Source organism: Aquarana catesbeiana, linkage group LG04, assembly GCF_042186555.1.
Source record: "Aquarana catesbeiana isolate 2022-GZ linkage group LG04, ASM4218655v1, whole genome shotgun sequence".
Taxonomy (NCBI): Eukaryota; Metazoa; Chordata; class Amphibia; order Anura; family Ranidae; genus Aquarana; species Aquarana catesbeiana.
In genome coordinates, this window is record NC_133327.1 from 61285505 (window position 1) to 61298974 (window position 13470).

General features: G+C 44.3%; 1 protein-coding gene across 1 annotated transcript in view; it reads left to right on the forward strand.

Annotated features, from left to right (window-relative positions):
* Positions 1 to 476: 476 nt before the first annotated feature.
* MEP1A (meprin A subunit alpha) overlaps positions 477 to 13470 on the forward strand; it is a 40362-nt gene continuing 27368 nt past the window's right edge. Inside the window, exons 1-4 of the mRNA XM_073628866.1 lie at positions 477 to 545; positions 2855 to 2876; positions 4108 to 4155; positions 5292 to 5326. Of these exons, the coding sequence (XP_073484967.1) occupies positions 477 to 545; positions 2855 to 2876; positions 4108 to 4155; positions 5292 to 5326 (174 nt within the window). The remainder of the gene's footprint in view (positions 546 to 2854; positions 2877 to 4107; positions 4156 to 5291; positions 5327 to 13470) is intronic.

The following is a 13470-nucleotide window of genomic DNA, read 5'->3' on the forward strand; positions in this document are numbered from 1 at the left end:
CGTATCAGTAAAGGAGTTACTCACAATCAGGAGGTTTCCACCACTATTCACACATATTGGAAACATTTAGGTAGCGCTACACTTTTTAGTATTATTTAGTTAAGTCAACCTGTTGTTTTGCCCTGTGTGAACAAAGCATGGGTTCCTTTTAATGAACAATCTTCATGTTTGACTGTAATTCTATTGCATAATTCTAAGTTAATATGTAGAGATATGTGTTATATTGTCAGTCATGACAGAAATAAAAGTTAATCCCACAGCAGGTAAAGAAGTGTCAGTGATCAGTTTATGACTACTGTAATTAACTGGTTTAAGATAAAGGTATTATCCCCTGCTCTTAGCAGCTATTATAATTCCTCAGATAACAGTAAAGACTAGTTGACATGAACTTGATAAGTTGTGCAAAGTCCATATTTCCAATATAAGTTTGGGGAGACCAGGAGGGCACTGTCAGTGAGTTTCCACCGCTAAGCAACATGGTGGCCCGGGCACTCCTCGTCCTCTGCTGCCTCACACTTTTCTTTGTGAACGTGGCACCTTTTGCGGTAAGTAAGGCTTCAACAGATGATTTACTAAAAATAATGAATTAATTTAGTGAAGGAGTTTGGTTAAATCAGTTTAAATCACAATTATTTTTTTTTTACTAAATCTATTTTAATGCAAGAGGTTTAAAATCACACCTTGTTTTTCATATGTGAAGCAATTTTCTCTAACCAAAAATTATCATATGGAATAAAGTTTATGACAAATGATCATTTGTGATGAGAACAGCCAGTAGGAATCATAGCAGTTTTTGACCTAAATTTCTTCAATGGGCATTTGTTAAGAATCTGTATAGATTTGTGCTTAGCCAGGATTCTTTGTTCACATGGCTTCAACTTGCATGGTAGCACAGCATACCTATAGCTTTCACAAAGCATTTGCACTTTGTTGGAGCCTTCATTTGAGCTTTTATTGAGCATTTAAAGCATCCTTTGGCTTCAAGTTGGAAATGGTCTACAGATCTAGCCCATCTCTGGGCAACTAAAAATTGATTCATTGCAGTATGGCTATGGAACCTGATTTGGTCTGACTTAAAGACCTTAGACTGCTAGAGTGAGGGAGAAGAAGCCACGAGGACCGCATACCTCCCAACTTTTTGAGATGGGAATGAGGGACACCTATCAGCAAAACTATGCAGGCATAGGACACACCCCTTGCCACGCCCCCTTGAAGCAGAATTGTACAAAAAACAAGATTGGTTAAACTCACAAGTGCTTTTTTACCACTACTATTCCTTTATATTGGCTTTTGGAATTTACAAATGCAGCAATTTAGAAATCAGATGAAAGTTTTAGTGCTGGAAAACACTTTTTGCTAGATAAAAAGTGAATTTTATATACATCTATATAGATCAGACCAAAATGAGGGACAAATGAGGAGGAATGAGGGACAGAGGGACATTGCTCCAAATCAGGGACAGTCCCTCGAAATCAGGGAAAGTTGGGAGCTATGGGACCGGTCTTAGCAAGCTTTAAGAGCCTGTTCAATTCAGCCTGTTGGTTCGTTTTAATGGGCTGCCCAAAACACCATGACAAACCAAAAATCTTTTATGCAGCGTTATCTGCAGTGCGCACAATGCATGTTGAAGCGCTGAGAAGGTGCATTGGGATGCTACTCAGAACAAATTGGGCAGTCTGTGGTTTACAAACTAAGCTTATAATATGCCCTTATGAATGTCTGCTGATGCTTTTTGAATCTGAAGTCTGTAAGGCTTCTTTCAGACTTGTGGTACTGCTTACCACCCTCTGAAAAGCAATCCATGGTGGACCAGCCCATGTGTACAGCCCTGTCCAGCTGTATTGTTACAATTCAGGTGGTCAGCCAGAGGGTTTTGCAAGCCAAGATTAAAAAATGCCCTTGTGTATAGTTAGTCAAGGCTACCCATAGTAAGGCCAATTCCACATTAAAGTGGAACATTAGCCAGAAAATTAAGTCCTGCTAGATTACTTCAGGCTGGCCTCTTTTGCAGGTATAGCTATGTAAAACATTAAAATGTAGGTGCTGTGCTGAATTTATATAGAGGCCGAGCTGCTGACAGCCTAAAGATTTACTGCTGCTCAGGTGCTCTGGGCTTCAGCAAAATGGCAGCTTTCGGCAAGAAGAAATAGGAGCAATGCTGGAGGCAATTTACAGCACACACTAATTTTGGTAGCATAATTAATAATGCGTAATGTATGTTTATTGCTAAAGAACATTATTTTTTTAAGTTGTTATAAGTTCTACTTTAACAATTGTATAGAATCTTTGAGGCATACTCAAGATTGTTCTACACTCTATAACTTTTTTTTTAAAGATTTGGTCACTCTGAGGTGTTACAAAGGTGCGTTTGAGATCATTCATGGCATGAAGTTTCCTGTGGTTGAAAGACATAGTTAGACGCTGAACATGTTCCCCAACTTCAGATAATGTTATGCTCTGGCTCACATGAAGAATGCAGTTCAATATTTCAATACAAATGATCTTCAATTTAATAAGCATTCAGAAGTAGTGAATGGCAGAGTGCAGCATCCTTTACCAACCAGCATCAGATCGCAGTATACTGTAATCTGATTGGTTACTGTTTAGCGCTCTTTGTAAATCACCAGTCCACCTTGCACTATTTATTGAATAAGGCTCACATTTGATGCTTGCTGTCTATCAGTTGTTAACCCTTGTACTGCATGATTATGCTTGATTGTTACATGGCTTGTGGCTATTAGACTACAGGGGTGACCTCAGATCTCCTCAGCAGACTATCAGTTAGGTAAACGTTGTTCTACAAGTGGTTTCCATTGCATTTAATAATCAATTTTAACGCCATTTTGTTTTTCAGATAAATCACCAAACAAACCTAGGTAAGAGCAAAAATCTGGAAAAATTAGAATTGCTTGGTAATTTCTGTTGTTCCCTTTATACATGGATATTCTACTTACATAGAGGGGTGGATTGTCTGTACTGTCCCTATTGATTTAGTGGTATTCGTGTAGGTTTCTTGTAACAATATAAGATCTGTGGCATTCAGATCCCTTTTACACTTACCTGATGCGTTGTGAGTACCGTAAGCATGTTATTGTGCACTACGGTAAGGTAGCCCATTTGTTTTGAAAGGGCTGCCAATGTACTATAATGCACCAAAAATAGGATCCTTGTTTGCCAATTGAACACAACTCGAAGTACAGATGATGTCCAATTTTGTCGTGTGGTTGGTTGAAAAACATGTTTGTTGATTTGCACTGTCAAAATGAATGGCTTTGCAATGCGACACACTGTGGATTGTGTGGTAAAGTTCACTGCTTCACACCTTTGTCTTGTGGTGAAGCATTTGTTTAGAATGGCACCACGACACACACGTACAGTAGAAAGCAATGCACCCACATTGCAACATGCTATGTATTGGGGTGAGCTGCTTTACAAAAAAGATTCAGGTGTTTTTTTTTTTGGGGGGGGGGTACATTGAATCACAACAGACCTTCTTAAGAGGGTCCTAAATTGGAAAACATAAGTTCTGCTAGAATCTATGTAAAGGCAATTTAGTTGGATAGTGTAGTAGAAGGTCGAAAATATCAGGGTATTTTTATTGCTCTCCTGCTGGGGAAATTTCCCTTCACCCGATGTCTTACAGAGAGGAAATCTCCCCAAAGATAGATTTCCCCTCATCTCCTGTACTCATGACAACTCCCCTCACGTTCTATGCCAGTGTCATCAGGACAAAAAGGAGATGACTCTCCCCGGCTGAGACAAGACTGCAATAAACAGTTGACAAAGGTTATAACCCTTCTCCATCCAAAACGAAAAAGTTTTGACTCTAAATATGATTTTACCATACTTTATTGCAAATTCTTTCCTGTTGCTGTTCTGAAGAAATCAATGAAGGTCTTACCAAACCTATTGTTGGAGAGTCTACCTCCATTATCGTGATAAGAAAATAAGGGTACCTTGAATTTGTCTTTATAAACTGTTTATTTTGTCTTGCATATTTAAATAAAGATTATAGAAAAAAAAACACAGATTGACTCGTGTAGCACTTTTTTTTCAGTGTATTTTCCCTTTTAAAATTACATTTGTTATAAATTACCTTTTTTACAGGAAACGAAGAAGCAGAAGAATTCAAAGACATCCCTGAATTAAATGTGGGTAAGTAATCATTCTGGTATTGCAAATATAAAGATAAATCTGAACTCCAGGAAAAAGAATGCTAAATACACAAATGCAATATATACAGAGCTGTTTATCTATTCAGGCTGGGTTCACACTCATCCAATTAGCATGACAGGAGAGTGTGACCGGCTCTCAATGGAACCGGTTCACACATCTCCAGGGCGGCTACGGAGCACATTGCACGGGAGTTCTGTGCATCTTTGGCTCCGTTTCAGGTCTGAATTCAGGCAAACATTTGGGCCTGAGTTGTCCCTGAAACGGAGAACAGGGACGTACTCCTGCTGTGAGCCGCGTCCACAAACAGTGAGAACCCAGCCTAAAAGATTTGTATTTCTGTCCATCCAGTCCTAAGATTTACATAGCACTGCCCCACAGTACAGCCCTGTCTGGCAGAAACTGTGCCCATCAAATGCAGCTACTGTGCCCATCAAATGTAGCCACTGTGACTGACAGTCACCAGGGATCACAATTCAGGGTCAGTATCCACAAGTCCCAGGACAGCTGCACACCTTCCAACTTCCACCAGATATATCTCAATGAGGGTGAAGTCCCACAGCCAGCTCCTCAGATAGATTGCTTCAGGTTCTCAGCGCTGCCACCGCTAAGACCTCAAATTATAGCTTCACAGTCTACAGGCTGCCTCAAGGGTCAGCAGACCCAGAGGTTTTGGAATTCTCCCTGATGAGGAAATAACCCCATATGCAGGGCTTCACATATTTATCACCTTTCCAGTCACATTCTGGACACTTCTCTCCAGAGATTGGCTAGTGCATGATACATTTTCAGGTTGGTCATTTGACTCCCCAAGCCCTATATTGTGGAAACTTCTTCCAGGGGCAGGGAGAAGCAGTCAAACTGCCAGCCTGTGAAACTTTGAACAGGCCAAATGAAACAATATCTGCTCCCTTGACTACAAAAGAAGCCAAAAACAAAATGTGCCTAGCATCCTATGCTAGGAGGGTGCTACATTTTATTCTATATCATAACACATTACATACAGTAATCTAATGCTATTATTACAACACATATTTATAGCCCAATATTATTATGTTAGATTCTGAAGCCCATTGCAATCTTAGTGACTGTGCTTTGTATTTTATTTTGATTTCCAGGTCAGAGACTCTTCCAAGGTGATATCATGCTTTCGGTGAGTATTGACTTTATGGATGGTAGAACCTGGAGTCATTGTTAATGGTTGTAAATGGTGGTTCCAAGGCTGGACTGCTAACAGGAAATGATTACACAAGGAAAACCTTCACAATTTGGGAGGTGGAGGCAGACATTCAGGTCATGTGACCACTGTGATTGGCTGATCTGAAAGCTCCTGATCGGAAAGTATGCATCAGGAGCTTACTAATCCCTGACGGCTACCATGCTGGGATCGTGCAGGGTGCATACTCTCAGCGCGGTAAGCTGTTTTAACAGGCTGCATATATGTGGCCACTCGGCGTAAAGGCCTGCCATATGCATGCGGCCAGCGTCAGTAGGGTTAAAGAGTATGTAAGCCCAACATTTTATATTCCTGATATGTGGCTGCTGTACCATGTACTTGTATGAGAAAGTCTCCTGTTCTCATTGTATTGCTTCCTTTGTGTGAAATCCCTGGTGTTCTTGCCAGTCCCTGTACTTTCCTATTACCACTTCCCGGCCGGCCTATAGCAGAATGACGGTCGTGTGGTTGTTCAGTTATCCTGACTGGGTGTCATATGACGCCCTGCAGGATAACAGCCGCCGCGCTCCTGTGGGGGCGCGCATTTCGGCGATCGGTGGCGTGGTGTGTCAGTCTGAGGCTCTGGCAGAGGCTCTTTACCATGTGATCAGCCGTGTCCAATCACGGCTGATCACGATGTTGACAGGAAGAGACGTTGATCGGCTTTTCCTCACTCGCGTCTGACAGACGTGAGTAGAGGAGAGCCGATCGGTGGCTCTCTTGATGGGGGGGGGCCTGCGCTTATTGTTTATCAGCGCAGCCCCCCCTCAGATGCCCACACTAGACCACCAGGGTAGCCCCCAGGACCACCAGGGAAGCCTCCAGCATGTGGATGACCAAGTACACCCCCCATGGCCATCCACATGTAAAAAATATGCCCAAAATATGCCAATCAGTGTCCACAAATAGGCACTGACTGGCACCTCTGTGGCAATTTACAAAACAGGGATGCCCAGAGATACCACCCATCAATGTCATCAGTGCCACCCATCAGTGTCCATCAGTGCCACCTATCAGTGCCCATCCGTGCCCATCAGTGCCCACCTGTCAGTGCCCATCTGTGCCACCTATCATTGCCTCCCATAAGTACCAATCAGTGCCACCCATAAGTACCCATCAGTGCCGCCTACGAGTGCCAATCAGTGCCGCCTACAAGTGCCCATCAGTGCCGCCTACAAGTGCCCATCATACCAGTGCCACCTATCAGTGCCCATTAGTGCCACCTATCAGTGCCCATCATCAGTGCCCATCCGTGCCACCTTATTAGTGCCACCTCATCAGTGCCCATCAGTGCAGCCATATCAGTGCCCATCATTGAAGAAGAAAATGTACTTATTTACAAAAAAATGTAACAGAAACAAAGAAAAACTTGTTTTTTTTCAAAATGTTCTTTTTTTATTTGTTGCACAAAAAATAAAAATTGCAGAAGTGACCAAATACACCAAAAGAAATCTCTATTTGTGGGAACAAAATGATAAAAAATTTGTTTGGGTACAGTGTTGGATGACCGCGCAATTGTCATTCAAATTGCGACAGCGCTAAAAGCTGAAAATTGGCTTGGGCAGGAAGGTGTCTAAGGGGGTTATTTACTAAAGGCAAATCCACTTTGCACTACAAGTACAGACTACAAGTGGAAATGCACTTGAAATTGCACTGAAAGTGCACTTGGAAGTGCAGTCGCTGTAAATCTGAGGGGTAGATCTGAAATGAGGGGAAGCTCTGCTGATTTTATCATCCAATCATGTGCAAGCTAAAATGCTGTCTTTTATTTTCCTTGCATGTCCCCCTCGGATCTACAGTGCAATTTAAAGTGCACTTTGCACTTGTAGTTTGCACTTGTAGTGCAAAGTGGATTTGCCTTTCATAAATAACCCCCCAAGTGCCTGGTATTGAAGTGGTTAAATACTGACAACACTAAGTGGGAGATCACACCATGGTCAGTTCACTAGCTATGCTGGGAACTCAGCCTGCTTCCCTCCAATGATCAGACTTGTCACACCCCCAACCCCATCCCTGCACACCATTCACTGGGAAGATCAGTGTGCTGTTGCCTCTCCTCCCCCCCAGCTCTTATGCAGCTGAGAACTTTATAGTGATTATGTTGCTTTGCACTGCATGGTGAGTACATAGGTTCACTTTAAGATGCAGCACCCTTAGATACAGATGCAAATAACTCCCTCCAAAAGAAGAGGACATCTTCTGAATGTTATGATCTGCATTGTGTTAATTCAGCAGTGAAAATCCTCCATCCACATACTGTAATATCACGAGAAGAAAATTCTAGTCATCTGCCAAAAAAATCAGCTATAAGTTTTAGGGCACCTTCAGTCTGTTGTGTTTTTTTGTGCACGTTAATGTGGAATATACCATGATATAATGTGCATTATGTTAAAGTGGAACTTTAGTCAGAAAATAAAGTCTTGCTAGATGACTTCAGGCTGGCCCCTTTTGCAGGTATAGCTATGAACATCATTAAAAATGAGTGTCTATACTGTTTAAAATCCAGTATGACACATAGGGGTTATTTAAGAAAGGCAAATCCACTTTGCACTACAAGTGCAAACTACAAGCGCAAAGTGCACTTGAAATTGCAGTGAAAGTGCACTTTATTTATTTATTTCAGGTACTTATATAGCGCCGTCAATTTACGCAGCACTTTACATATACATTGTACATTCACATCAGTCCCTACCCTCAAGGGGCTTACAATCTAAGGTCCCTAACTCACATTCATACATACTAGGGACAATTTAGACAGGATCCAATTAACCTACCAGCATGTCTTTGGAGTGTGGGAGGAAACCGGAGTACCCGGAGGAAACCCACGCAGGCACAGGGAGAACATGCAAACTCCAAGCAGGTAGTGTCGAAGTGGTTGGGATTCCAACCAGTGACCCTTCTTACTGCTAGGCGAGAGTGCTACCACTGCACCACTGTGCCGCCTTGGAAGTGCATTCGCTGTAAATCTGAGCGGTAGATCTGAAATGAGGGGAAGCTCTGCTGATTTCATTTTCCAATCACGTGCAAGCTAAAATGCTGTTTTTTATCTTCCTCACCCTACTCTGCACATGCTCAGTTGCTCTCCATTTTCAGGCACTGCTGAGTTTGTAGAGGCCGATGTGTTGACAGCCTTAAAGTGGAATCAAACCCTCCTATCCTTTACAGCCAAGGAAGCTGCTTCAGTAACTGCCACGGTGATCAATTATGACACTAACCATTTGATGGCTTGACATGTAACTGTGTTTTTAAACTGTTAAATCAATGTGTTTTGTTCTGCCTTTTATGATTTACTTCTGTTAAAGTGGCTCTGGGCTTCAACAAAATGGCAGCCTCCATGTTTCATGCATTAAGGTGCACTGTGTTACAGAAGAAGTCTCACTTTTATTAATGTGTTCTCTTACTCAGGGGACACATAGTACCTTGGCCCATCTTCCTATGTTCTGTCTAAGGCTAGCTGTGAGGCTGGACAGGGCACCGCTCCTCCCTCCTTTGCCGACTGACAACTAAGCTAACAGGAGGACACAGGAACAATAAAAACCTGACAATTATTTTAACCCCTCACACCTCTATCTAAATATAAAAAAATCATTTGCATTAGTACATGAAAAATCTCTAGCTTGGTTAATGTAGACTAGTACCATGGACTGGTTGTAATGTAGACTAGTACCTTTGTCTGGTTGTAAAAACCAGACAAAATGTAAACATAATGGCCAGAAAAGTGGTGTGAATCCCACCATGGCACTATCTGCTTGGAGTTCTCCCTGTGGCTGACTGGGTTTCCTCCGGGTACTCCAGTTTCTTCCCACACTCCAAAGACATGCTGTAGGTCAGGGGTAGGCAACCTTTTGAGCAGTGTGCCGAAAAATGTTTTAAAAGAAATTGAACGTGACAATCTTATAACAAAAAAATGTCAACTTCACACTCTCATTTAGGAAAAGGATTTTTTATAAAGTAAATGCTGTAAACTACTTTAGTAGTGAGAAATTAACATCCTGTACTCTCATGCCTTAGATCAGCCCCAATTACTGCAACTCAACACCTCAAATCAGCCCCAATTCATGCACATTCACCCCTCGGATCATTGTTCCCCATGCAATGTTTTTTCACCACTGTACCCCCTGCTCATCTGCCCCACCACTGTACCACCTTGCTCATCTCCCCCACCAATGTACCCCTTTTCTCATCTGCCCCACCACTGTAAACCCCTGCACATCTGCCCCACCACTGTACCACCCTGCTCATCTGCTCCAACACTGTCCCACCAATGTACCCCCCTTTCTCATCTGCCCCACCACTGTAACCCCCTGCACATCTTTCCCACCACTGTAACCCCCTGTACATCTGCCCAACCACTGTACCACCCTGCTCATCTGCCCCACCACTGTACCACCCTGCTCATCTGCCCCACTACTGTAACCCCCTGCTCATATGCCCCACCACTGTAACCCCCTTTCTCATTTGCCCCACGACTGTACCTCTTACACATCTGTCCCACCCCTGTTCCCCCTGCTCTTCTGCCCCACCACTGTAACCCTCTGCTCATGTATTCCACTGATGTACCTCCATTCTCCTCTGCACCCCTCTGCACGCCTGCCCCACCTCTGTACCCCCTGCTCCTCTCCCCCACCGCTGTAACCCCCTGCTCATCTGGCCAAACACTGAACCCCCCCTGCTCATCCGTCCCACCACTGTAACCCCCTGCTCATCTGCCCCATCACTGTACCCCCCTGCTTTTCTGTCCCACTGTTGAACCTCCTTCTTATCCCTCTCACCACTGTACCTCCTGCATATCTGCCTCCCCACTGTACCCCCCTGCTCTTCTGTCCCACCACTGTAACCTCCCTGCTCATCTGCCCCATCAATGTACCCCTTTGCTCATTTGCCCCAGCACTGTACCTCCCTGAACATCTTCTTCACTGCCGTATCCCCATGTTATTCTGTCTCACTACTGAATCACCACTGTAACCCGCTTTCTGCTCTTCTGCCTCACCTCTGTTCCCCCTGCTCTTCGGTCTCACCTCTGTTCCCCCTGCTCTTCTGCCCCACCACTGTTCCCCCTGCTCTTCTGCTCACCACTGTAACCCCCTGCTCATCTGCCCCACCAATACATCTCCTTTCACATCTGCCCCACTGCTCTACCCCCTGCTTTTCTGCCCCAACACTGAACCCCCCCTGCGCATCGGGCCCAACATTGAACCCCCCAGCTCATCTGGCCCATCACTGTACCCCCCTGCTCTTCTGTCCCACTGCTGAATCCCCTTCTCATCTCTTCCAACACTGTACCCCTGCACATCTGCCCCTCCGCTGTACCCTCCTGCTCTTCTGTTCCACCTCTGAACCCCTCCTGCTAATTTTCCCCACCGCTGTACTTTCCTGCTCATCTGCTCCACCGCTGTACCCTCTTCTCATCAATGATATGCATGATATGCAGAGTAGTGAAAGGAAGCAGAGATGAAACATATCTACCTGTCCTGGCACACTCATCCTGCTGATCCACCTCTCGCATCCAGTCCACGTGCTTGTATGTGATATATGTGATGTCACATATGTAGCGCCACCCCCGAAGGAGCCGTATGGTGAATTTGGATTCTCTGATCTCCGCCTCAACTCCAAGAATGACCTCAGCCCCTCTGACACACCTTGTTAAATAAAATTACTGCAAACACATTTAAGGACACATGTGGTAAATACCGTTATCCTGGCTGTGGATTATCACCAACAATAGACACACACCTGGTAGTGATAAACAAGTTGAATATAATAGCACGGTTTAAAGCATATGGAAACTTACAACACTGTTAAACCTTGCTACAAATAACTAATACATTAGAAAAGACAACCTTCAATATTTAGCAACTACAGGTATAGAAAGGGCAGTAATCTATATGCCCTTAACACAGGCGCTTAGAGGGAGGAGAGAAGACTTGCCAACTTCTCAGCTCCGTCTGGGCCACAAACACCTTTGAGAGGCAAACACACAATGAAAAGAAAAGAGTTACACAAGTACAGTAAGCACAGTTCTGTAATGTTGCAGGTCCCGAGGTGAAGAATACTAGTGTCTTCTGCTAGCAAACGGCGGGGCCCTTCTTTTAAGAGAAGGTTTAAAGAAGCTTGCATGGAACAGTAATCCTCTAGAATGTTCCATTAGGTAGGGATTTAAAAGGGCAAACTACCAGAGATGGCAGCTCCAAACAAGCATCCTGTGACACTAAAAAGGGAAATTGGTGTTTGCATGCAGTGTTAGTATGGTGTCAAGGAGGATGTGGGGTTTACACCCGCTCACCAGCCTCAGTGTGATGACACAACAATAGTCCCAGGTGCTGGTTCAGGCTCCTGATGCTCCTAGCCATGTTGTAAGGCACTGGATCTCTTGCTGATGGCCGATCGAGTTGACTGGTAGTGAAACTCGCAATGTGAACAGGCAGTGGCCGACCCGATACCCGGATGGGTATCTCAATCCCTGATGAGCTGAGTGGTGCTGGGCTGCTGAATAGGGTCCCTGGACTAAATAGTAGTGGACCACATGGCTGTCTCTTCTCCTGGCTCCCCTCAGGCATCCTCACTCCTCTGTCTCCAGGCAACACTCTCCTGGCAGTCTCTGGAAAAACTTGGCTTTCTCCCCCTCTGATGCTGCCAGAGTCTCTCTCTCAGTCTCCTCAGTCTCAGTGGTTTTCCTCACACCTGTCACCTCACCACACTCTCTCTCTCTCTCTCACTCTCCCTCTCCTCAGACCGCTCTCCTTATTCTCCTCACAGACTCTTTTATCCGGGCTTCAGGATATCCCTCCTCCTCTGTTGGGGCACACAGTCCCTGGTGTTAGCGTGTCTCTCTCCTCACTCTGGCACCTCAGTTCCTTCCCCTCACACACTCCTCCTCTCCTCATTGTTAAGTGTCACTGTGTCCCAGCAAAGGACTTTTTTAGCCTTGGTATCTCCCTCTCTTTTAAGAAATCTCCTCTCCTCTGTCTCCTGTCAGCACTCTCTTTCTTTTTTCTGGAAGGACCAGTCAGTATCTCTCTGTCTCCATCTTGTGGCCAAAAGGAGAAATTGCATTACAACATGCCTGATACATATGGAATGGATGCGCAATGATGAGCTCGGGTCAGGGGCATTTTCTGAAAGCAGTGGGCCTGTGTGCAGGATCACAAGTTGGGCCCTGCAGCTGAGAAAAAGTGGTTGGGTGTGATGTTCATTGCGCTGAAAACTGACTGTGGCATAAAGGGACACAGAGTTCTGGGGTTTAGTAGTAAGTGACGCAAAGGTTCAGGAATCATTTCAACAAAGTTCTCAGACGCTCAACAGTAATTCCACAAACTGTCACCTGATTGCGGTTTTCTCAATCACAGTAAAATCCCTTCTTTCTGAGATTGGTAGTGGCAACCAAGCGAGTCATCTTCCTCCAGAAGGTGGATGGTGCTATCAGGACTGTGACTGGCTTTAGCAGTGGCCAAGACAGTCCTCCTCCTCATGGAAACAGGGACCGCGCCCCCTCCCTTAGCAGAACTGCACCCAATCTCTTCCCCATCACAAAAGCTGATGATCGCAGCTACAGCAAGGTTAAAGAACCAAACAATGTTTCCCATCTTTTACAATGTGTGGGGGCACAGTGCCTCCCCCTCAGTGTAGGTGTGCCGTGGGGCATTCTTTTTTAACTCTTTATTTAGGAAGATTATCATACAGATAAGAATGCATAACATGCGTATAGTAACTTTAACATAAGCCAGCACCTGAGCCTTGCGACATAAGATACTTCACAAAAAAAAAAAAAAGGAGCATCCAGTCTATTGAAAGGAGACTCATCAAGGCCAAGGCTCGAGTGGCAAAATACAAAGCGCAAGCATCTCATCTGTGATTTGTAACAGCAAGAAAAACAAAAATTGAAAACATACAACAGAACATCATAGAGAAGTGATCAGAAATTAAAGAATAGAAAAGAAAGGGGAAAAAAGCAAAGGGGGGGGGGGGGTGATGAGGGGGCAACCTCAGTCTCCCCTTAGAATAGCTAAGGCATATTCACTTGAGCAAGTAAACTAAGTCCAGAAGAACCACGTACGTTTGAATTTTTCCTCTTTTCACTGAAG